The following is a 26424-nucleotide window of genomic DNA, read 5'->3' as shown; positions in this document are numbered from 1 at the left end:
CATTGGTGCCATATACTCTTAATGGCTTCATCACAGACCACTGTGCATATATTTCAAAACTCACTGAACCATTGGTTAACTTTCCATTCCCCCAGTAGCTTTGCTATTTCAGACAATGCTGCATTGAGCATATTACACTCATTACTTTCCCTTTTATGTGTTATTTAATTATGGCATCCTTCCAACTGAAGAATTATTGATCAAAGGTAGAAACATCTTTATCATTCTCATAGAATTTTTAACTTTGCCTTCTCCAAAGAGTTGTTCCAATTGAATAGGTTATCAGCAGTCTTTGGCTCTAATGGTTTCATTGCTAGGCTTTTGTTTCCCATTTAGTAAAAAAAAAAAATTATACAGAAAAAACCTAATAGGCAATAGAAATGTGATTATTAGTGTCATTGCTGTGTGAAAACGAACAGGAAAAATTGTATTTATGAGTGAGCTCTTTCCAGCTATGAGCTAGACTAATATTTCAATACTAACATGCTTCTGCTTTGCACACAATTGGCCTTTGACACTGAATGTTAGTAAATATCTCACAGACTACATGTCATGTAATATGTGAATTAGCATATTTATGTTATTTGGATCTAATTACCTGTAATACACAGATAAGACCAGGAGTTATAGAAGCAGAAGGAGTACCAGGAGAGGAAGAGATCTTGGAAGTATTCATAAATTGCAAAAATTGAATGTTTCTAAATTAAATCAGAGCCTTTTCACCAATAATATCAAACTAGGATTATACTACCAAGCAATAAACACCTTTCCCTACATGAGTACAGCAGGCCCATACCATGTGTTTTTCTCATTGTTCTGCAAAAGACTGAACTGGGATTTCCTAGAAGTAAATGAGTTACCGGAGAGCATGCATCCCATAATGAGCAGATCAGTGACTCAAACTTACATCTTGTTTCTTAACCTTGTGATCTTTCTACTCTGGCTAATGATTGATTTCAACAATTATTATTATACTCTTTATCCACCACCGAGTTCCTAGGAAAAATTAATAAAAAAAGGACACATCAAAGATGAATAATTTTCCAAAGAATTAAGCAAAGCAATTTGTTATATGATGCATGATATAAACTGGCACAAATCCAACAAGTTCTGTCATTAAAAACACTCCATAAACATAGAAAAAAAACTGTTGCGTCAATATTACAGCTCTGTGATTTGAACATGGGAATTTAGAGTTGTTGGGAAGAAAGAAACATTTCCAGGTCACCTTAAAGCCACTGTATAGCACATACTTCATATTTTGTGTTAGTGTGTTTCCATTTCTGTGACAAAATACCTGAAGAAACAAGCTGCGGGAAGAAAAACTGGTTTTGGTTCATGGTTTCTGATGTTTGGTCCATGGTTGGCTGGTTCTGTTGCTTTCAAGTCTGAACTGTGACAGGGCTGGAAAATGGTGGAAAGTCATAGGTAAGGTGCTCAACTCATGGCATCCAGGAAAGTCAGAGTACAATCCCCCCACACCCTTCAAGATGCACTATTCAATAGCACAGCCTCTAATGACCCACTTCTTCCAACTAGGCTCTGTTCCCCAATAGTCTTTTCAGCTAAGAACTCACCAATGAATTAATCAATTAATGAAGTTAATGCATTCATAACCTAATCATCTCTCAATAATGCTCTCGAAAGCAAAGTCATCAACACATGCACATTCTCTGTAGGGTGGCATTTCATATCCTAACTGTAATAATTAGTATCCCTCAGATACTTCAAAGTACTCTAAGAGTTTGTTTTGGGGATGTATACAACAGTGTTGAGAACCCTCATTGAAGAGGGTAGAAACTAAAATTTGGTTTTAAATAGCCAAAGCTATTTCCCCCTTAAAACAAATCTCAGATTCATTTAATTTTTGACAAATATTAGCTAACCTATTTATTATTAATGGTACAAATATCTCAATGTGTTATTCTAAGAATAAGTAAGTGCCCTAGTATATCTTGAAAATAATACAACATTGTGGATAAAGGTTTTGTGGTTGGCTGGGTGTTTATGACATTTCTGTTTTGAGAGTATATAGTGCTCCTTCCTGTATCAAAGGCTCTGGAATGAAACGGTGAAGGCTCTATGTAGGTACTTTGTAGACATCCCCATTATCTCTTCTTTCTTTATTTCTTCCTTCCTTCCTTCCTTTGTTTGATACAGGGTTTCTCTGTATATCCCTAACTGTCTCGGCACTTACTCTGTAGACCAGTAGACCAGTCTGGCCTCAAACTCAGAGATACACATGCTTTGCCTCCCAAATGCTGGGATTAAAGGCATGCACCACAACCACCTGGCAACATCTCTGTTGTCAATGAGTTACTTAGCTGTTGTTTTCAGCAATGGGGCCTTGCTGTCAGGTTGTAAAGAACAACCTATAATTTTGGTCACAGCCTGTGTTGTTTATAAATTCATGTGGGGCCCCTTTGGCCAACAATTCAATTAGATATAAACCAATCCCACTACTAGAGGCTTCATTTGGTGACAGGAGATGCCAGTTTGGCCTCCCCACTCCCCGCATTATTTTGCTATTTCATTTGGATTACCCTCATATATGTATGTATTTTAGGACGTTCCTATGCTATTAAGTCTTCACTACCCCTCAAATGACCCTTAATTTTAACTGACTCTCCTTGTTTTGCCTCCCACAAACTCCTCTCCATCTTACTGCTCACCTGATCCTCCCATTCCAGCCCTCCATCCACATTTACGTATTTTATTTGCCTTTCTTAATGAGATCTACCTGTTAATTCTAGTCCAGTATTTCCCATCCTTCCTAATATTGCGACCCTTTAATATACTTTTTAATGTTGTAGTGACTCCCAACCATAAAATTGTTTTATTGTTATTTCATAACTGTAATTTTGCTACTGTTATGAACTGTACTGTAAATATCTGGTATGCATGATACCTGATATATGACTCCTGTAAAAGGGTGATTCAACCCCCAAAGGTTTTGTGACCCACAAATCAAGAATCACTGCTCTAGTCCCTTACTCTATAATCTGTGGGCCTAATGGATTATAGCTTGATTATCATTGACTTCACAGCTAATATCCACATGTAAGCTATTACATACCATATTTGTCTAGGTCTGGGATACCTCATCAGGATGATTCTTTTTCTAGTTTCATACATTTGCCTGTAAATTCCATCATGTCATTTTTTTCTTAGTGGATGAGTGATATTCCATTGTGTAGATGTATCATATTTTCTTTATTCATTCATTTGTTGAGGGACATCCAGGTTGTTTCTAATTGTGATTAGAGCAGTAATGACCATGGTTGAGCAAGTGTCTCCGTGATAGGATGAAACATCCTTTGGGCAAATGCCCAAAAGTGGAATAGCAAGTTCTTGAGGTAGACAGAATTTGCCACCTTCTTGAGGAACCACCAAGCTGATTTCCATAGTGGCTAAACAAGTTTGCATTCCTATCAGTAATGGAGGAATTTCCTCTTGCTCTACATACATCCTTGCCAGCATGAGTTGTCACTTGTATTTTTGATCATAGCCATTCTGACAGGTGTAAGATGAAATCTCAAAGTAGTTTTGATATTCATTTCCCTGATGGCTGAGGATGTTGAACATTTCTTAAAGTGTTAATCAGCTGATTGAGTTTCCTTTATTGACAATTCTCTGTTTAGATCTGTACCCCATTTTTATTTGGGTTATTTGTTTTCTTGATTTCTCATTTCTTGATTTCTTTATATATTTTGGATATTAGCCCTCCACTGGGCTGAAATCATTTCCCATTCTGTTGGCTGCCACTTTATTCAAGTGATGGTGTCCTTTTCTATGCAGAAGCTTCTCAGTTTTATGAGTAACCAACCAAACTGATTTGACTTACAACCCACTCCACAAGATGGGATCTATCCCTGATCCTGAACTGCTTGGGCAACCAAGAACCTGAGACTAGATTGCCCAGCAATCTAGAATAAAACTAAACAATGCTTGTTCAAAAGAGAAAAAAGCCTGAAATGATAAAATGATTCCTAATGATATTCTGCTATAATCATAAATCAATGCCTTGCTTAGCCATCATCAGGGAAGCTTTCTCCTATAGCAGATGGAAACAAATACAGCGATCCACAGCCAGGCATTATGCAGAGAGCAAGAGACCTTGGAACACTAAACCCTAAATGGGATGTCCCATCAAATCCCTTCCCTCAGAACTCAAGGAACCCTGTGGAATAGGAGGCTGAAAGAATGTAAGAGCCAGAGGGGGTAGAGGACACCAGGAAAACAAGACCTCCTTAATCAACATGAGCCAAGCTCATCTGAACTGACAGAGACTTTAGCAGCAAGCACAGGGCCTGCATGGGTCTGAATGGGTCCATTGAGAATACCCTGTGGCTTCCAGTTTAGCATTTTTGTGGGATTCCTGAGTGTGTGAATGAGTAGGTCTCTCATTCTTGTGCATTCTCTTGGGCTTTTTTTTTTTTTTCCTCTGTTGGTTCGTCTCTTACAAATTCAATGCCAGTTTTTGTTTTATCTTATTCCATTTTATCTTTTTACATTTTAAAAAATTGATGAATGAATGAGGAATGAATGAAAACTTAGTCACTAGGGAAAGGTTAGCAACTGAAATATCACTTATGCCTGCTGGGAAAGGGACAATCAGTTTTCTCCAATAGAATTAAAATGGGTCATTTCTCCAACAGAATGACATCAACCATTGCAGGACAGGCCTCACCTACATACAACAGAATCCAAGGATATTTTTTTTTTCATGCATGCTTTTGTTTGGTTACGGTTGGGTGTTTTGGGAAGCTGGTGATTTTGTTTCCTTGGTTTGTTTTTGTTTTTGGGAAAGAAATTAAAGTTGGGTGGTTGGGGAGAAGGGAGATGATCAGGAAGGACTTGGAGAAGGGGAAGAATATGATCAAAATATATTTAAATTTAAAATTGTTTTAATACTAAAAATAGTAATTTAAAAAAGGATAAGTTGTAGTGAGATATACACCCCACCCACACCTGCAGCACTGACCACATCCATTATAGAGAGTGGGTTTGGGGTCTGGGGTCAGGGCAGGTGGCATTCTCTTTTGCTTCCAGTTGGGTCACAGAGGACAGCCTGAGTGGATCCTTGGAGAGGGAACTTGAGGTGATCCTCTGTTTCTTGTGTAAGTGACTTCTCCCCAAAATAAATTATGTTTAATTTATATTTGAGCCTAGTCCTGTGACTCTTTATCTGTGAATTCACAATAAGCAAGTGCAATTGATCCTTCAACAGCCTTTCATGTCAGCAAGTAGTCCATTAATTTATGTTTTTCTGGTTTAGAACACATTTATTCATAGTTTCAACCATATTCGGTTATTATTATAACCAATGTGAATACAGATAAAGGTGGATAATGTGGGTCATATCTGTCTCAATCACTTTCTTTAATGTTAATAATTTCTTTAATACCAAAAGAAAACAAATTTTCTTCAAAACATGAAACATGTTACAAACACTTGAAGTGCCTCTCACAAATGCATAGAAGCAGGGAGAGCTTCCCTTTTCCTTCCATCTAATGTTGAATTTCACTTGGTGGGGCAGTAGGAGGGTTTGTGCTTCTCTTTCATTTTATTATATCAGCTGCCAGTTGCAGTCAACCTGATTCTACCAACTGTTGCCAGATTTCTCTTTCAACCAATAACCCTGCATCTCACGCATTTACCCCTTGAATCAGAATGATGTTTATGTGACTACTGAAACATGGGATGCTCTATTTATTATTCAGGAGGTATTTGGCTACCATACCCAGAATCTACGGAGAGCCCTGTGCCTTGTCACAGCCTTCCTGACTCTTGGGGCCCTACAACTGATATTCCACTGGAGGCCTGAGTGGTGGGTGTGGACAAGCTGCATCCCATGCCCTTTGCAAGAAGCAGACACAGTTTTACTGAGGACAACAGTGAGTACTTTTCGTTATCCTTTTCAAATACTGTGATCATCACAGAAGAACAGATATTGCTTATGCTCACTTACATGTGGAAGCTATAAAGTTGGAATTATAGAATAGCAATTACCAGTGCTTGAGAAGGGTAAGGAGCAATAAAGGGGAAATGATTAGTAGGTACATGACTACAGTCGAATAGGGGAATACCTGCTAACAGCAAATTTAAAAAATAGCTAGTAGAGAGGTTGTTCCCAGCAAAAAGAAATGGTAAATTTCTGAAGTGGTTAAGAGGCCAATTACCCTGGTCTGATCATTACATATAGTATATGTATACTTAAAATTCATTACATGCACCATTGCTGTTGGAGTGTTCCTGGGGAGATATGAATAATTGTCTATTCATTAACAGTAGATCAAAGAAATGATTTCATCCAAGTCTAGCTTAGTGAGCCAGTACATTGTATCACACACACACACACACACACACACACACACACACACACTACTTAAATAGGATTGTGAGTGACTCACAAGTAGCTGCAACACTGAAAAGCCCACCCCATTCTTAGAGCTCCTTGCTTTATCTTCAAACAGCTAGAAAGGTTGGATAGTCTTCTCTTCCAGGCAATTGTTAGTGCTTCTACAGCCAGTGGGACTGGCCTTGGGAATCTTTTAAGTTTCAGGGACTTCTTCAGACTTGTAAGTTTTGTTTATTTCCTGAGTCTCAAAGGAGAGAATGTTTCAGTTCAGAGGAAACAACTACACAAGACCCATAAATATGGGCAAGTATTTTATCTCAATTAAAAATTTAAATATAACTTTTAAAGAAAAAAGTATACAATGGTCACATCTTCAATACTGCATCTGTGATCTAGCAATGGCTAGTCAGTATTCTAGAGGGAAGACCTCGTGGGTTCAAACAGTTTACCTAGGCCAGAACAAGAGGAGGAAAGACTACCTCTGCAAGCTTCATGCTATCATTTGTCTAGCCCAGGAATGCTGACACTTCTTCTCTCCAGCTTGAGGCTATCTATGGGATCTTAGACTTATGGATGTTGCTCCTTGCTATTGCATGGTCACTGTTACAACTCTCAGAAACTACACAATGTGGGAATGTGCAATTTTCAAAAATACATGCTTTGGAGTATAATAGATATTTTAAGCTTGTAGATATCATTTAAAGGTAGTCAAATCCAGCTGTGTGATGTACACCTGTGGTCCCAGCACGTGGGAAGCTGAGGTGGGTTAACCAAGAGGTTGGGGCCAGTCTAGAATTTACAGTGATTCCTTGTCTCAAAACTTAAATAATAAGATAATAAAAAGAAATATAATCATCTCAGAAAATTTCTAGACATAATGCTTTCCTACAATGTTTTCCCCCTCATATCCAGTATTTCTCAAATTTCTGTGCATATCAGAAGCCTCTGGAAGGCTCATTGAAACACAAACTGCTGGCTTTGCCACCTGAGTTTCTGCCAAGTCTAGAGTGGGCCTAAGAACTTCTATTCTGGCTGAGGCCTGAGAGTGTTCTCTTGTTTGTTGACTTCTCAAGGATGAATTTCGAAGATACATAAGGAAAAAGGTCTTCTGCCTCCACTTATCCACACTGAAGTTCCCTATAAGCAAGAACAAAGAGGAACCTCTGGTGGCAGACCGCCACTCGGTCATAAACCAAGCCATAATGAAGCCAGAGTTAAAAGTAAGAGGTCTGATGTGTGGGAGGTTATGGCACATTTGTGGGGACAAAGCAGAGTGTGTGTTGGTTAAAGCTCTGAATAGAACACTGGGGATGGAATGATAGGTGAGACCCGCATGGGAACCTGCATTGAACAACTCCCTTCTTGACACACTTTCCTCTGTCCATAATGCCTGTTCCTCCTACATTTGTGCTTGCAGATTCAATGCATCCAAGTGCAAAAAATCAGGTACGTGTGGGATTTCTTGGAGAAGCGCTTCCGGAAAGTTGGGTAAGTATGGCCTTTTCTCAGCACTACCTCAGGACGCAGCTGAAGAACACTGGCTCTGTAAACTGATGTATGGCTCCTCCCCAACTACATCCTAGGTTGCTGGAAGATAGTAACACCTGCTTCGACATTCACCATACATTTGGATTGGGTCTGACCAGTGAAGAGCAAGAGGTCAGGTAGGTTTAATGATGCTTACTGAGCCTAACCCTACTGGTAAGAAGCACCACATGGACACTCACTGGTGTATTGCTGGCCCAATGCGTTGCCAGCTTGATGCCATTTGCTGGCATCAAAAAGACATTTTAAATTCTCTCCTTAGGCAAAAAAAAAAAAAAAAAAAAAAAAAAAAGACACCGGAAGAGGAAAGCAATCAACTAAATGCCACCCTTTCTCCCAGGCTTGTAGAACAGGCATTATAATAATCTCTAGTCATTTCATAACATTTCATAAACATCGGTTTCTTTATCCTCTCGAATTGACTGAGATCCAAAAAGGACACTACTCAGATAGTGCTTTACTGAGACAAACAGCCGTGGAGGTGAACAATGTACTGTTTACTTGGCTGTGTTATTCATTGTTGCGTATGTGGTACCTAGAATAGTCCTAGACTCATGATAGGAGTGAACAGTTCTAGCAGATCTGGCCATGGCAAACATGGGGCTGGCAGGCCTTGCCCTTCCTCCTTTCCTCTCCCTTGTAAACCATAGATCCCTCAAGCTAACCATCAGGGTCTATTTCATTATTTGGACACTTTCTTATGCCAGACGTATTCCCAAGGCTGATCACAAAGGTCCAACTCTCACAGTACTGAAGTTCAGAAATCAAACACCCCTCCATTCAAACACACCTAATGAATATGCCCAATCAAAAAATACCACCACCTCCTATCCCCTCCCCATTCTAACAGACATCCCCTTCCTCTCCTCTTAAAAACCACAGCCAAACTTGCTGCTGTTTTCTGCCTAAGTCAGGAAGTAGCCACTATAACTTTTTTCCTGCTTAATATGGACCTCTCTATGAAAAATAGACATTTGGGTATGGTTTGTGCCTGATCCAGGAGGGAGCATCCTGCCATGTGTGGGTCCCTACATTACTGAGAGGACCTCCAAGTTGTTGGCACAAAACACCCCAAGACCAACTTCTCAGCACAAAGGAGATTTATTTGCTTCAGAGAGACAAAGGGCAGGGAATAAGAGACAAAGACAGGAGACTGAGGAAGAGGGAGAAGGGGAAGGGAACAAGGGAGAGGGAAAAGGGTTATTTGTCCCAGAGGGAGAAAGGATTTTCTATGGAGATAGAGAAGAGACAGATGTGGCACATAGGAAAATGGTGGTTTATAAAGGTTTATAACTATATGTTAGGAAGACATGTTCAATTTTGGTTGGCCATGTTAATTAGGGTAGTCAATGGGGGGCTTTTGATTGCTGGACATCAATCCTTCAATAGCTGGATAGTCAGCCTCAGGAGGAGGAAGTGGTCAAATAAGGGAATAGACCTTGATGGCTACCTTTAGGAATGTAATCTAACAGTTTTTAGCAAGACAGAGGGAATGGGGGAGAAGGGCAAGGCCTGCCAGAGCAATGTTTGCCATGCTCCTTTTAGTAGAGTCCTTTCAAGGAAGCTCAACAAGTGTTTGCAGAAGAAACAAATTAATGATGGCATTCATTGATTTATTATCTGTGCTCTCTGATATGCCAGGTACTTTGCAAGGGACCAGTGATCTAAAGAGAGAGACATGATGGGGGTGGGGAGGAACCATGAGACTAGTCTGTAGGCTTCCAGAGATGAGAAGATGTTCATTCAATTTACTAACCAGAGGGAATAGCTCCAGCTTTCCTCAGCTCTTGTTTGAAATAGCAGATGCTGGTAAGTCCCAAAGAAAACAGCTAAGCCCTTCTGATAATTTTGAGTATCTCAGACCCTTTTAGGGACATTATTTACCTAGCATCATTGTGATTCACCAGAAAAGTCAATTGTCAAACAAGAAACATGTTGTGTGAATTACTTCTGGGCTCTACTCCCACAGCCCTGAGACTTCCGTAGGAGTAAGACAGCACGTATGAGGCAAAGAACTCTGGAATTCTAGCAAGTTCCTCACACAAAGTCTTCATTACATTTTAAATTCTCATTTATTTTATGTGCATGTGTGTGGTAGCATGAGTGCCACAAAGCATGAGTAGAATTCAGAGGACAATTTGCAGGAGGGATCTCTGTCTTAGCATGTAAGTCCTAGGAATCAAGCTCGGGTTAGCAGGCTTGGCAGCAGGAGCCTTTACTCACTGAGCCATCCTGCTTGTTTGTCCATCACCATAATTCTTGTACAAAGTCTAAGAAACATGGAGTGTTGGTTTCAGTTTTTCCTTTGTGGAAATACTATAAAAAATGAAGAAGGCATCTATACCAGAACAATACTGCAAAATGTTTTAGAATTACTATCATTACATAAGATTTCAGATGACTGTTTAATACACTGTGATACAGAAACTTTTCAAAGTCATTAAAATGAAACTTAGCTAATAATACTCAGTGCAAGATGTTTAGAGAATTGATCTAGAACATTTAAAAGATCTTAATGATAGATGTATAGATGTATTCTGCACAAGAAACCATTTCCACAAGAAAGATTCCCCATCGGTGTAGCTAGCTCACATTTGTCCTTATTTATCAAGTGCCAAGATTTAATAAACATCATACATAATTAAATTTAAATCTGGTCCAGACAATAAAGAACTTGACAATCTAATAAGCAAGACAGAGTACGGTATCCCAAATTTGAAGAATTGAGAAATAATCTCATAAGCAGAGGCATATTTTATCTTATACGAATGCCTGAGTGAAGGACAAAAAGAGTCAGTGGATGTGGCTTTTCCCCCTCATTCTTTATAGTAAGCTGGGGGCCTTTCCTGAGAAATTAAAAGCAACTGATTGATTGGATGGCATGAGAATTCGGTAGCTCAATCTGAGCTTGCTTGTATTAAAAAACAAAAGCTCACTGCAAGAGAAGAAGGAAGGAGGGCTGGCAAAAACCTGACACAATGTCATGCTGTAGCTCCTAAATGAACACTTCTCTGTGGGGTTTCTAGCAGCCTGGCAAAGAGAGGAGATGTAGGATGTTCATAATTCATACTTATCATCTGAAAACTTATCAGGCCACCAAGAGAGTTGATTTTACCCAGGAGAAAAATTGTCAGAAGGCATGAAAAATGTCAAAGTATATGGTCTTAGGAACTTGCCTGTTCCAATCCTGACTTCCCATGAGATGAACTAAGTTTTGCTTCATTGTAGCTTTCCTGGACAGGTTCATGACAGCTGAGTGATTGATTTCACAAGAATGGATCCTATGTAAACACCACATCTACCTGAGCCTCACTAGCCTTTCTTGCTAGGACAGGGCTATGGTACTCTTTCACCTTTGTTGCCATTCAGTGCATCCTGCACCTGAACCTTTGTTTAGGCTCCAGGCAATCACGTGACTCAGGAAGCTATAAAAACATTGACAGCCAGTGTTCTCCAGTCTCTAAAGTGGGAATATTTATTCCACAGCCAGTTCATGTCATCAATGTGGTGATATCACCAAAGGAGAAGTTGGAAAGAGCCAATCACAGTTGGTTCTGTGGTTCTCTAGGGCAAAACACAATTAACTTGTTCTACCCTGATGAGGAAAAGCAGACATGCTTGCTGGGGACCCAGAGACAGAACATGAGTGATGAGCAGCTAGAGTTATATTTGACACCAATACAAGCTCCACCGAGCAGAAGTTGTTTCATGAAAAGATGGGCAACAAACAGGAAAGAAAGATGGAAGACAAATGGGGGAGGGAAGGAAAGAGAAGTTGGAACTACCATGGGACTGTGCTATGGTACTCATCAGGCCTTAATGGGAGCAAAACTTGAAAGAGAAATAATGGTTACTCTTATGCCTTTGAGAATTACACTCTAAGAGAATGGTCCAATCACACACTCTCAGCCTCTACATCATCTTTCTAGAAAGAAGCAAGTGATAGCTGGTTAGGGAATGGGAGAAAAGCCTCATTCAACCTCTAGAAGCTAAAAACATGATCTCAGACAAGGTATTAGTACCTTGTCTTAAGATATTACCTATATTTCAATTAAAATATAATTTGATAAAATCAAGTAAATTGAGATCAATGGTCTGTTTTTAATAAGTAGGAATTTTCAGGTCCACAGTTTTGTGGATCTGGTCTGTTGGACCTGTGAAGACAGCAGTGAGTGTAAGTCCTGAGTTTCATAGGTGAAATGATGGAGATGATGCCTAGATTTTGCTGTATCTTCACCACAACTCCTTATGTCCTTTCTAGTTCTTTCCCCTCTGGGTCATTGTATATGGAATGTTCTTCATATATAGAATGCTTAAGTATTCTCCTTCAACAGACACTCCTAGGAGCACTGTACTAACTCATACCGAGAGCTGAAATCCTGTATGAGCTGACTTTCCCCAAATATATGGAAGCTTGTAATTTAGGAAATGAAAGTAATGGACAGACAACAGATGAGGAGCAGTGTAACGTTGGGCGCCATATGTAAGGAATAAGGTTTTTGACCTGGACCCACTGTGGCGCCAGCCCCAAATAACACACAGTGACTCTGTATCAGATATAATGCTGTTGGCCAGGTACTAGTTTCTTATTGGCTAGCTCTGTCTTAAGTATTAACCCATTTCTATTAATCTAAGTATTTCCACGCAGTCTTATCTTGCCGGATAGAGAGCCTGCCGGCGTTCTGCTCTCTCTGTCTTCCATCTTGACTCCTCCCTACTACTTCCTCGAATCCTCCTTGTCTCCTAGTCCTGCCTATCTTGCTTTCTTATTGGCCAACAATACTTTATTCATTACCAGTATGAGAAATATATTTACAGAATGACATCTCCCATTAGAGCAGGATAAAAAGCTAAACAACTCGCTGGGCAATGGTGTCTCACTCCTTTGAGCCCAGCACATGGGAGGCAGAGGCAGGTGGATCTTTGTGAGTCCAGCCTGGTCTACAGAGCTAGTTCCAGGTCAGATTCCAAAGGAATACAGAGAAATAGTCTCAACAAATCCAACAGTCTCAAAAAACAACTCTTATTACATGCATTAAGATACATACACCACCGTTTCATTAATGAACATGGATATTTCTTCTAGCATAGCCAAAGTGTTTTGTAATTGGGGGATTCTAGGACCAACCCACTTATTATATTATACAATTATATCCAAATTCTAGGCACAGATGTCATATGCCCATATGCCCCCTCCCTTTGTAAAACAGGAATTTCAAGGGAGTGGCTGGCCAGCAGGCTTAACCCAGGAGTTTTCCCAATTTGCTTTCTTACAGAAGTGAGTCAAGCTGGGACCTTCTGCTTTGCCTTGACTACTTGGGAAACTGTAGCAATCTCTCCCTCTAGAGATGCCTTCACAGGCTAGCAGGCCTTCACAAGCTAACAGACTGTCACAGGCTAGCAGGCCATAGGAATGGAAAGAGTGGGCAAAATCTGAGAGTTGCTGTGAAGTCTGAGAAGTGCACCAGTGAGTGTAACACATCCCTACTTCCTTCTTAAGACCCCTGACTCTAGTCTACACCACTCCAGGGTCTCACAGAAAGCTCTCTTACAGTTCATTGAGAGATATAGTGATATGTTCATTTGGATCAGTAAAGGAAAAAAAAAACCAAGCTAATTGAAAAAGGGGATGGATTATCCCTCAAAGGGAAATACTCTTAACCATTCACACTTGGTATTTCAGAATCATACATTCCACAGGATCTGAATATCTCAGCACTGGAGGAAATCCCTTGTGAACCCAGAAGCACAAAGCACAGCAAGCATGAAATTCCCTGCCAGACTTCTCAGCTGTGGATTTGGTCAAAGTCCATCCTCCAAGAAGGGGCTGTCTGCCATCACAGCAGTTTCTCCCCTAATGGATAGTGACAGACATTAGGCAAACAAACTTAGCTGTTTGGCCTACACTGTTGGGATAGGCCACAAGGGAGGGATCTCTTTTGTCTGCCACCTCATCAGACCTGTAGTGGTGGAAGATAACTTTGACCTTTCCCTGTGTGACTTGGCTTCCAGCCTAATCTTTCTTCTGGTTGCTCCACCACTGGTCAACATCCCTGAGAATTCTCTGTGGCTGGCTCTGAGCCTGACATGGGTACACAATTTCTAAACATACTAGAATTTCCCTTGACAAAGAACAGTAGGCATGACAAAACAGCAAAGAGCAGGCAGGATGCCTGTGATTTCAACATGGCCCAGATGAGCTCCAAAGCAAGGCAAGGTTAGATCCGCATCATCCATCCCTTCATTTCTCCAGGACCTGAGCTCTTCCCTCAATGGCAACCTCAGAAACTATCTCACCAGACACACAGAGAGAGAGCAAGGGTGTCAGACCCTCAGCTTGCATTCTCAGTTGGATTTCTTTAGTCTCAGTAGAGTTGTGCCATCAGTGTTTGAATCTTGTACTCTAGAGATGGGTCACCTTGGTCTCCATTAACACCAACATTTTGGGGAACATATTCTATGTCTAGCTCCAGGTCCAAGGGGGAAAAAAAAGAGCCGAAGAAGCTCCCCTTCTGCCTTTAAAAAGAGCTGATAGGATTTGAGGATGAAAATATGTAAATATGTTTAAGTCAATAGGGTAAGTGATGTTCCTGAAAAAAAAAAAAAAAAGTATTGCTGAAGGAAAGAAACAATTTAATTGTGTCAGACAGAGTCATACTTTAAAGATAGCTGCCATTTATCCGGGATTTGCCATGTCCTAGGCACACTTGTGACAACTGCTTTGCATATGTATCCTACTAAGGTGCTGATCACAATTTTATTAGGCATGTTTTATCAAATTCATTTTTTCAGATGAGGAAACCAAGATTTTCTCCACCTCCAATTTGGCTATCCATTAATTTAAACAGATAATTCTTGACTATACTGTTTGTGTTAGGCTCTATTTTAGCTCTCTGGGATCTATTAATGTCCTTTAAAAGGTTATATTATTATAATGGAGATATCTCAGTTGGTAAAGAACTTGCCTTGGAGGAACGAAGACTTGGGTGTGATCTCTAGAGTCCATGTGAAAAGAGCTAAGTATGGCAGTGCTTATTTGTAATCCTAGTGGTAGGAGGTACTAAAGACTTGAACTGAGGTTTGCTACCCAGCCAGCTTAGCCTACATGGCATGTTCTATGTGAGACCTTGTCTGGAAAAAACAGGTGGATAGCCTCTGAAGAAAGACAACAAAGGCTTTCCTATGGCTTCCACATACACGTATAGATGTGCACATGCAACTGCCCACACATATGCACACACATATGTATAAATAAGGTGTATGTTCAGGTAATCATACATATTGTAAAGAAAAATAGGGTAGGTTAAAGAAATTAAGGAACATTAGATAAGGTTCCCCAACCCTCCAGTGTGAGGGATCAAACCCATGGTCTTGCATATGCTAAGCAAATGCTCTACCATGACACCATACCCCCAGGCCCAGGGGAGGGGCTGTTTTATATAAGATTGTTATGGAAGGCCTCAAGAAGGGAATATTTTTTAGAGTCCTAAATGGATGGAGGCAGTGAGCCATGCAAAGAAGTAAGGGAACTAGGCAGAAGGAATAGCAAGGACAAAAGCTTGCTGGGGTGTGGAGCTAGGTGTGTTCTGAACCACTTGTCTTGGTTGTCAGGTTTGGCTTTTAAAAGCTGAATAGCATTTACAAAGGGAAGACTGTGGGGTAAGCATACGATGTGGGGAGGGGTGGGAGGTGTGTGTGGGAGACTGACAGACCAAGCTGTGGGTCCTGAGAGGTTCTGACAATTAGCCAATAACTGATTATTGTCACAGACTCAACATGGCTTGAGTTCAAGTCTTTTGAGGTTCTAGAATGGGATTTAGGGTTTATGAATTCACATAGCAGTGTGACTCCTCTTCCTCTCCGACTCTCTGACTTTCATCCCCTGAGCCTCTGTGTTCCCCCCACATCACAGAGTTAGAAGACCTTAGTGTAAATCATCTCTGTCCATGGCAGTCAGTAATTAGAGCTAGTATAACAAGCTTTAAAAGTCACACGAACAGAGCTCAGTCTGTTCTGGGTTATATGATAACAAGACCAAAGACCCCTTATGGAGGCTCTCCCTGCTTGTGTTTGCAGAGGTACAGCTGTTAAGTGATTTCATAGAGGCCATGGTTGGGAGTAGCTTTCTTTTCTGGCTCTGGGAACTTGGGATAGTTACTTAATTTTCTCAAAATTCAGTTTTCTTTATAAATAGTAATCATATGAAATGTTTGTTAATATGAAACCTAAAAGTTCCATAGTTATGATTAATATTAGCTATGTGAACCTTTGGCTAGAGACCCACAGTGAGCAACTTTTCTTATTGGTAAATTGACCCTTTAGAACTCTATAATACTGTATAATACAAAACAAATGTTTTGAAAAAACTTTAAAAATTATATAACACAACCTGAACATGTGTCCTGCACCTTGTGTGGGAATGAAGCACTTGCAAGTGACAATCATAGAGCACCTTCCAGGAAACGTGTTCTGTCTTTGGTGTACTGAAGAGACTGCTCTGGGATCTGGGAGATCCCTGGGTAAGAGAGACACCATCATTGATGTCTGACATAAACCAAATGCCTGGTAAGTTTAGAAATATCTTCAAACCTGAGGTTTTAGCTCATTTTAGGATGTAATCAAATTATTTTTTAAAGTGTCTCTCTAATTTCATTTTGACTAACCAAGTTGTAGTGAAGGCAGTTGAAAGCAGGAAATATTAACTATATTCATCATGTATCAACTTTCATCATAAAAGTATATTCATGGTTAAAGATGATATAAGGCTACAGTAGTTATCAAGGCACAAAATGCCAAAAGGACAGAGAGGTGGGTGGCTTGTGGTCAGCTTGCCTGTGCTCATTTGTCACTGGGCTTCTAGGCTCACACTAACAGATGGTCAATCTCCCACAGACGGTTAGTGTGTGGGCCCAATGCTATCGAGGTGGAGATCCAGCCTATATGGAAGCTGCTGGTTAAACAGGTAACTAGATATTTTTCTTCTTTTTGAAAAAGAGGGTCTGCTTGTTTATTTCTTGGCCTCAGAGGGATTGTAAATAACACTTGCATCCCTCAATGGGAATGCTACCTCTGTTTCATGAGACTGCTTCTTGACACTAGCCTATATTTTTTTCTGTTTATTAAGGCTTCCTTTCATTTTTATTTAATCTCAGCGTGCACGCATGCGCACGTGCGCGCGCGTTCACACACACACACACACACACACACACACACACACACACACACACCAGGATTTCTGACTGAAACTTTAAAACTGCCTCTTATTTATTATTCTATCTATCTATCATCTACTTGTCTATGTGTTTGGGGACATAGTCGTGTGTGTGTGTGTGTGTGTGTGTGTGTGTGTGTGTGTGTGTACACATATATGCGTGTGTAGGTAACAGGAGTCAGTTCTCCCTTTCTACCAGGTTGGTCTCAGCAATTAAACTCAGGTGAACAGGGTTGGCAGCAAGTGCCTTCATCTGCTAAACCATCCCACCAGCCTGACACCCCCTTACTTTAAGTTTAAATACACTTTTCAGTGAGAGTTGGCTTCTTGTTTTGTAATATCCTGTTTCTTTTGTTGTTTTAGGTTTCTGTTGTGGTAGTAGTGTGGTATCTCAATCTTCTCAGGGTACAACACAATCACCTAGACTGGGTAGAAATCCAGGTTCAATGGGCTATCCTTACACCCTGCTGAGGGCTCTTGTGGTCCAGCAGCCTCTTCTTGTGTATTCTCAAGAAGGAGGTCTGACCTCTGCCTCTCAGGACCTTTGTATACCTCACCTCCAAACACTGCCACACCAGGGCTCAGCACTTCAACAAGGGAATTCTTTTGGAGAGGTCACACGTATTCAGTCCAACCACAGAGTTGCTTTATCACATCCACAGTCCCTCAGATTTTGGAATGCATCATTTTGGTCCTTTATACATTGCTTTACTATTTCTATCTTCTTGGGTGTGACTTTTCATTGGTCTTTAAATAGTATCATATGTTTTGACATTTTTTATTAGTACTTTTGTGTGAACCAACCTTAAGTTGAAAAATTTCTCCCGTCCACTCTCTGAGCTTGCTGTCCCTCTTTGATGGCTTTGTATCTGTCTCCATCTGGTCCCCAGTGTTTTATGAGGTCAGAGCCAAGCTCATATTAGAGACAATGGTATTTGCTCCTTAGGGACTTAGGCCCTCTGCTCTGTGTGGGGCTTGGTGCAGGTCATGGCTGTGCCATGGGCTCTGTTCTACCCTGCTCTACACTCAGCTGGCTTTGTTTTCAGCCTCAAGACTGAGGCAGGAAGCATACTGATGCCTTTACTTCTCTCCACAGTCCTGGTTTCAGTTCCCTGCCTCTTAGGGGAGATTTTCTGTTGCTACTTCTTCTGGCATTGAGCTCTTAGCTTGTGCTACCTATCTTTGGTCCAGGCTGCTGCACTCTGGCTTTACACCATGCTCCACAATTTAAATCTATTTAAAATATGATTATATGTATGCGTTTATGTATGATGTGTGAAGGGAAAATAGGCACATAGGATGCATGGGGCCATGGGCCAAGGCTTGTATGTGTGGAAGTCAGAGGACAACTTCTAATCCATGTGTTCCTTTCACCTCCATGTGAATTTCAGGGATGGAATTCTCATCCCCCAGGCTCGCACTGTCAAATGTCTTTACCCCCTGAGCCATCTTGTCAGCCAAGCATATTTTCAGTCTCTTTCTTTTTAACCCTTGAAATTGTCATTTTTGTTTTGGAGAATGGCCGTGTCTGTCTATTATAAAATACTATCCATCATTGTTCTATTTCTGGAGCAAACACCAGGCTATCATTATTTCAGCACTAGTTTTTAGAGTAGTTTTATATTCCCAGCAGAAGGGAGCAGGTGCATAGCTTTCTCATGTGCGTATGTGTTTCTATCCCACGTGTTTACAACCTGCCCAGCTATGGAAAGGCAGGCTGCCTTAGAACCACTCACCAAACGCATTTGCAAACTGCTAAGTATTTTCCCAAGTGTCAATCTGATCCTTTCCAAAAGGAGTCTGGTATTTCTTAGCACACATAAACGAAAACCTTAGTAAAATTAAAAGGAGGGTGGTGGTGGTAGATTACTTCATATTTACTTTGAAAAGATATTGAATAAGGGAGGTTAAATTAATTATGCTGCTTCTGTTTTTTCCGAAGAAACATTTAAGCAATTTCTACTGTATTTCTATAAATTCAGAATCATGTTATCATTAATACATAATCTGTAATTAGAGCATTTTATACCAAGTGAACTCAAGAGCTGTAATTTGTGAGTAAAGCAGTTGAGATGGGGATAATAAGAAACACCAAGAAACAAAAGCTTTTTAAATTTATAAATAATATCCAAGAGGCTTGAGAAACCCTTAATGTGTAGCTTTATTAACTTACTAAGTAGCTATCAGTTCATTGTTAGGAGCAAAGTGGAATTTTATTCAGTGTGTGGTATGAGATAATTACCGAAAGTAGTATTTGGGAAGAGTTGATGTTAGTTAGTATTTCATCTAATTTATAAGGATGATAAAGGGCCCTTCCTCAGGAAGGGAATGCACTTCATCCTGGTGGGTGCTCTCGTTTTCACTGTCTCAGTGTGTTGTAAAAACCTTCCTTCAGTTCTGTTCTAAGAGTTGTTCTTTCTATTGTGATCACTCTATCTATCTATCTATCTATCTATCTATCTATCTATCTATCTATCTATCTATCTATCTATCTATCTAAGAATGATACTGAGGTTGATCCAAGGCCTTGGGCGTTCTAAACATGTATTCTACACCTGAGCTTCATCCTGGCCCTCTGCTGCAATTATTCTTAGGAACAAATAAGACAAAAGTAGGAATGTGAGGGCATAAAAGAGCTGAAGGTGTTATGGCGACACCTGTGAGGGCTTTGGCTGTTCAGCTTTGGAATTGGTGACACTGTTCCCCTGACAATATTTGCTCAATCCTTGGGAAAACCACTGAAAGGGAAAGTATGGGCTCAGGACTCCCAAGGGCAGTTTCCCAGCACAAAGGAGGGCAGGGACAAAGACAGGAGACAGAGATCAAGGGAGGAAAGGACAGGGGAAAGGGACAAAGGACTGCCTCTGGATAGAGAGAAGACAGACATGCCCCATAGGCAAATGGTGGTTTATGAAGGTACAAGAGGAAACCCTGTGTTTAATTTTAATTGGGTTAATTAAAAAGCCAAAGGGGGCTTTTGATTGCTGGACTTAAATACTTTGATAATTGAACCTTGGTAGTTACTCTTAGGAAGAGGAAGTGGCCAGATAAGGTTTTTTCCTCCATTATGGTGCTGTATACCACTATTCCTGGGCACACATGAGCAAACTCAGCTCAGATAGGGAACTTACAACAGACTAAACTACTCACAACACCGAAGTTCAACTTGATGAACCACTTAGTTTTATTAGGGTTACTTACAGGAATATGGGTGAGGAATTACATATGAGTACATACATTATTCAAGGAAGCTGTACCAACACAAGTACACACCAGCATGGGTAACAGCTCACAAAACCTAGAAGCCTGGAGTGAACTGCAGAACTTTCAGGCAACTCAACAGGTTAGAATTATCCTTTCCTAGTGGCTTAGGGGTGTTGAGCCTTTTCTAGGTACTGTGGCTGATTCATGTTTCTTAAGAGTTTGGCTGGTGTCTACTTCTTCCTGGCTGCTTGACCAGAGTGACTGCTAAGCAGTTCAGCTTACCCTTAGCAGTCTTCACTGTTCTTAAATTCTTGGGGAGGGATGGGGCTAGTGAATCCAGTCAGTTTCAGGAAGCTACCCTAGTTGTTCACTTCTGGCCTTAATGACATTTTCCTGCCAAATGGTAGCACCACTACCAACACAAGAACAATCTGTTGCTTCATTTCCTTGTAAACTTCACCTCCTAAAATAACCTGTTGTTTCACATTTCCATTTATACCCTATATCTCAAGAAGTTTCTGCTCAAAATGGAGGGTTTTAACCTGGAGACTGCTGCACAATTTGTGGATAAATGGCAAAGTGCTAGATTTTGTTACTGGTGAAGTATTTTTTGGAAATGAGAATAGGGAATTTTTAAGCATGGCTCTGAATACTTAGAGTAAGTTTACTTCTGCTGTATTATAGTCTATGTGTTTGGCATTGACTTCTAAGTGAATTCTTCAATAGCAGAAGTTGCTAAATGGAAAGACATTCTATAAAGTAATCATGTAATTCTGATCACTACCTCATAAATGACTCCTGTGCTGTTTTTGTACCTGCAGGTTTTAAATCCATTCTATGTGTTCCAAGCCTTCACCCTCACTCTGTGGCTATCTCAGGGCTACATAGAATACTCAGTGGCTGTCATCATTTTGACTGTTATCTCCATTGTCTTAAGTGTGTATGACTTAAGACAGGTAAGAACTGAAGTCATGGTTGGATTTCATTTGCATTTAGCTTCTGGCTAAATAAGCAAAGCCTATAGGAGTTCCACCTGGAGCATGGAGTCAATACAAATCATAAGGTGGCAAGAGCAAATCTTACTATGGGGGACAGGGTATTGGGAGTACCAAGCAGTTTCAAAAGTCTTTGCAAAGTTTGATCAACTGGAGGCTTAAGTGGACCGTGTTTAGGACTCTGAGGTTGTATGTTAGTAGGAGTAAAGAATTCTGTATGAATTGACGATAATCGTACTGCTAAGACCGGGGAGGCACAGAAATTCAAATCTCATATTAACCAAGACACAAGACACTACTTCATTTTCTTAGCATAGAAACCAAAAGCCAGGCTGCTAGATCAGAGGATAGGTATAATTTAAATTTAAATACAAGTTGCAGTGTAATTTTATCCAAATGAAATAATTCTTCTACCAACAACACACAAGATCATTGATTTCTCCAGATCCTCACCAGTACTGTGTGATAGATACTGGTATGTGGAAGTTTTCATCTACTAAGTGTTAAGTGTTTTAAATTGATGTTCTAAAGTACACTCACTGATTGCTAGTGAAAGGAGATGTATTTGAGCATCCCATTTTCCTTTTATATTCAAGAGCCTCTCATCCACAATATATGGGGAAAATTTTCCTTTCCAGTCAATCTTTCCTACTTGATTTTGGCTTTTTCATGCACTAAAGATTACACAAAAGCAAACATATTTCTCTTTTCCTTAATGGTTTCTGGTTTCCTGTTCTGCTTATCTGTTGCATATCTCCTGAGGAGATGCATCATACACATCTACTCACCCCAAATAGGGATCTGACAACAGAGCAAAGTGTGGATACCACCAAAGTTCAATTTGGTGAACCAGTGAATTTTGTTGGGGTCAGTTACAGGAATATGGGTGAGGGGTTACTTTCAGGAACAGCAATTATTCAAAGGCAGCTACATTACCAGGGCCCACACTAGCTAGGTTGGCAGCTCGCAAAGCTGGGAAAAGGCAGACTCAACAGGTTGGACAGTGTCCATTCTAAGTGACTATGGCCTAAACATCTTCCAGGCAGTTCTGCTGGTTTCTGCTTCTTCCAGGCAGCTGACTTAGTCTCAGAGTCTTTTGCAGCTCAGCTTCCCTCTGTCTGAGGGGGAGTCTCAGCTTTTGTCAATACTCTGGTCAATTTCAGGGACTTCCTGACTTGTTTACCTTCCTGCTTAAGGAACTTCCCTGCAGGAAAGAATGTTTTAATCTTAGATGGAACTGAAGGACCCACAGAGCCTGGACCCTCACACCCCGACTCAGGAAAGGTGCCCCCCAAATCACTCACGAGAAGCGGTCTTGATGTAAAAGCATGAGGTCTTTTATATTCCAAGTGCACTGGGGTCCACAGTCATCATGCGCAACGCAGGGGCAGAGGACTGAGGAGGACCCCCAGAACAGAATCGAGACAGTTTTTATAGGGTTACAACAAAGCCCGAGCATCATAAGCCAATTATCTCATAGTATCCAGAGCCCTCGAGGTGCAGACCAATCAATTTAAACCATCCAAGCCTGTGCTTTATAGACCAATCCGTTTCTTATAGCCCCGGAAGTCTGCATTTGCGCAGCTCCTGGGTGGGGTGACAAAGCTCACATATCCATAGGTCCTGTCATAAACATCAAAGAATGTGACCTTTTGCCTAGTTGTTGCCAGGGGACTGGGTTTGGAATTTAAGGTATTTAGGGCTTTTTTGACTTCTAGTTTTTTTGTGGTCTTGGGAGAGCTAGGCTATATTCCTTCATCCTTTCAGAACAACAAAGATGGGTAGTTTTTTACTTTTTTTCTGTATTTAGAACCCTTTATCAAGACTAAATATTTGGTATCCTCATGGTGGCTTACAGCCATCTATGACTCCAGTTCAGGGAGCTGGATGCCCTCTTCTAGCCACCAGGAGCACCAGGTCACATATGGTGCATATACATATGTGTGGGCAAACAGCTATATACATAAAATTAAATAAATCTAAAACAATTTTAAAAATTAAAATTCATGTCTTCTTAGCAGAATCCCTAATTTACTTTGCTAATAGTGGGCAACATGGGGACATGAGCTTTAATGGTCGTATTATAATGGTTTCAGAAGAATAGGAATTAGGAGACAAATGCTAATCTTATTAGCAGCTGGTATTTGTTTACAAAACTTAACTGACCTAACTTGTAAAACATCTTGTAAAACCATACCAAGAAAGCCTATTTCCTTCACAGCTTCAGTCATGAGCTCTCAGCCATTAACACTGTTTATTATTTCATAGCTCACAAGAGGTCATACATGCATTTGTTGAATGAGACACATGTGATAGAATATCTTCCCCCCACCTGAGAGGAACTTGCTTGTCTTCATATGAACAGTGACCAGGTTTCCTGGCTCCCAGTAAAGTACTACACACTGTTGCATTGAGTGCATTTTGAAAGTCTGACCTGTGGACTTTGGGGTAACAAACAGTAAGGTTTGGAGGGAAAGAGGCTAGCAGGAGTGAAGGAAGAACATCCAAGTCATTGTGTTGAGTTCATAATTTCTCCGAATTAAAGCTAAGAAGGATAATCTTCCAGCCTGATTGCCCTACCCCAAACCAAGCCGCTTAGAGAAAGCTTACATCACCAATGCTGAGAAACACTGAGCTATAGCCCCTTGCTAAGAAGTTAGGAGAGAGCAAACTGGAGCTGGGTGCAAACCCAGACTGTGTTTACACCGAGGCATATTTGCATACGGTATAGCTGGGCTCTACTGAGCATATCGCTGTACTCCTCACTCCTGGCTCTGCATTCAGTCATGACCTTGCAGGGCGCTGGGGCACCTCAGTTAATGCACCACTTCTGATATCTCCGGAGAAAATGCAGCCATCGCAAATACAAAGATATCCAGCAGCAGATGTGGGATAATAACAGTATGTAAATGAGCTGTGGAAACTGATCCTGGTCCCACTGAAGAGGGACTATAGAAACCAGAGGGGGCCCGATGAAAATCAGGCAATGAGCTTTGCAGCCATGGCAAGCATCACAGAGCTTGCCTTCTCCTGGCTGGCTGGTTGTCATAGAAACCCATGCTTATAGTTTCTGAGTACATTAGTTCAAAGAGAAAGCTTATATTAGCCTACCCCTGTGTCATTGGGAGATGTAGAATACTTCAGGTCTACGAAATACACTTTTGCTGAGGACCTACTATGCTGGGGACAAAGAGGAATGCATGGCCCCCTTTCCACCCTGGGAAATATGTATCACACAGCAGAGAAAGGACAACAGATAGCTGTAATGGAAGTTATCAGTGCTCCAGCACAGGTGTGAAGACTGGAGCAGAGAACTGTATTCCTCCCAGATCTGGTCCTTGTCAAGGGAGCCCATATTTACACAGTGTTCATGTGAAAGATTAGAAAGAGCTTGCTAGAAGCTAGCTGGGCTGAACATTCTAGGGAATAGCCCCAGCAAAGCATGGCAGGCTCCCCAGAACGCTAAGTCTGATAAACAAATTCAGCTCCCCAGCATAATGAGGTTTGAGAATTACAGTCAAGCGCTATTAACTCATACTTCTCCACTTCCAAATGTGTTGATTAGCATCCCCTTCAGCTGAAGTTATCATGGCATTCACTCAAAGAGTTTGCTGAACAGAAAGTAGCTAAAAGGAGTTTAGCAGGAAAAACAGCTCTGAAAGGCAAAGGAAACTATTTTAAGCAGAGGACAACACACTGGTGAATGTGCTTTGAGTCAGGTGACCCCTGATTGTCACTTTCAGTGCTTCGCAAGTGCATGACTGTGGCAAATTACTTTAGCATTTTCCACCCCAGCCTTTTGCTTCTGTGTTTATATGTATTCTAGAGACAGATTTTTGTTTAATTTTGTGTATATCTACCTTTTCCCAAAGGGTCTTCCACAGTTAATGTGGAAGTAGTTAATGTGTAGTAGTGGCTTGATACTATGAGTTGATATATGCATAGTCATGTGAGTCTTTTATAATACCATAGATTTCTTTGATGAAACCTTGCAGGCTTGGGCTAAGTCCCTGGCATGTGACATACATCAGCAGAATGCCACTTACATCCTGGAGGTAACTTCAGGGTACTACCAGCTGTTTATGAAAGAAGCTACTAGATTGCACACATACTGTATGTGGCTGGCTACTGGGGTAAACCATATCTCTAACCCCAGAAATTTGAATGAATCCAGGGTCCTTCGCACAGAACCGTAGCTGACTCTTTCAGCTACCTGTGTAATGCTGGGTGTAAATGTGTGGACAGTCAAGACTCAGGTAGTCATCCTACAACATGAATATGTACCTAATTGTAGTATCATTTCTTCCACTCAGATGACCCAAATTAGGGAAATCTGTCTTTTCATGTACAACTGAAGTAAATACTATTCCTTCTCTCATATAAACCTTACTATTGACTTCATTATGTTCTCTCTGAGGGAAGGCCCAGTTGTGTCAGTCTGGAAAAACTTGTAACATTCATTAACAGAACAAAGTAATTTAACCTGTAACAGAAAAAAAAAAAGTGTTCTGTCTGGCTTAGATTAAGCTGAATTTGAATAGCAACAACAGGAAGGAATCAGACTTGCTTTTTCCTAGATATATTCTGTTCTCTGACACCCACTGGGAAGTGGCAGAACTTTCTTCAGCTGCCCATTCTTACCCTGGTTGATGGTGTTCCTTCCTCATGCTGACACACTGTGTCAGCATGGGAAGCATTTGGGACACATGCCCCCTCACCTCTGCCTTACTCTCCATAGTCCCTTCCATTTCCTCCATCTTTTATAGACACATCTCAACAAATCACACCTCAGCTAGGCTTTGCAGGTGCTGTCTCACTCTAGTTTACCCAGTTGCAGCTTCTTCCTTCGTAGTTGCTATCACTCATGCACCCTCAGCACAGTGTGATTGCACGAAGGTTCTGTAAGAATTACTCAACTAAAAACTCATAATACCGCTTCCAAAGACTTACATTATCATCTCTCTGTTTGGATGAGCATAAATGGGGTTAGGCAGACTCACTGACTCACTTGTGCTAGCATCAGGATTAAAAATCTAGAGGTGCGACTCCCCCCTGTCAACTCACTCAGTGTGAGCAAGCAGTTCAACATGGGCTGCTCTTCTGGTGGA

At 40.8% G+C, this 26424-nt stretch overlaps 1 protein-coding gene across 1 annotated transcript in view; it reads left to right on the top strand.

Moving 5' to 3' along the window:
• Positions 1–26424, top strand: part of Atp13a5 (ATPase 13A5) — a 124162-nt gene that overhangs the window by 14860 nt on the left and 82878 nt on the right. The window contains exons 2-7 of the mRNA XM_051191266.1: positions 5724–5897; positions 7435–7581; positions 7779–7849; positions 7945–8025; positions 16799–16868; positions 21143–21277. Coding sequence (XP_051047223.1) covers positions 5724–5897; positions 7435–7581; positions 7779–7849; positions 7945–8025; positions 16799–16868; positions 21143–21277 — 678 coding nt within the window. The remainder of the gene's footprint in view (positions 1–5723; positions 5898–7434; positions 7582–7778; positions 7850–7944; positions 8026–16798; positions 16869–21142; positions 21278–26424) is intronic.

The sequence above is a fragment of the Phodopus roborovskii genome, unplaced genomic scaffold, assembly GCF_943737965.1.
Source record: "Phodopus roborovskii unplaced genomic scaffold, PHOROB, whole genome shotgun sequence".
Classification (NCBI taxonomy): domain Eukaryota; kingdom Metazoa; phylum Chordata; class Mammalia; order Rodentia; family Cricetidae; genus Phodopus; species Phodopus roborovskii.
The sequence above is the reverse complement of the archived record's forward strand: the minus strand, read 5'-3'. Positions and strand labels throughout refer to the sequence as shown.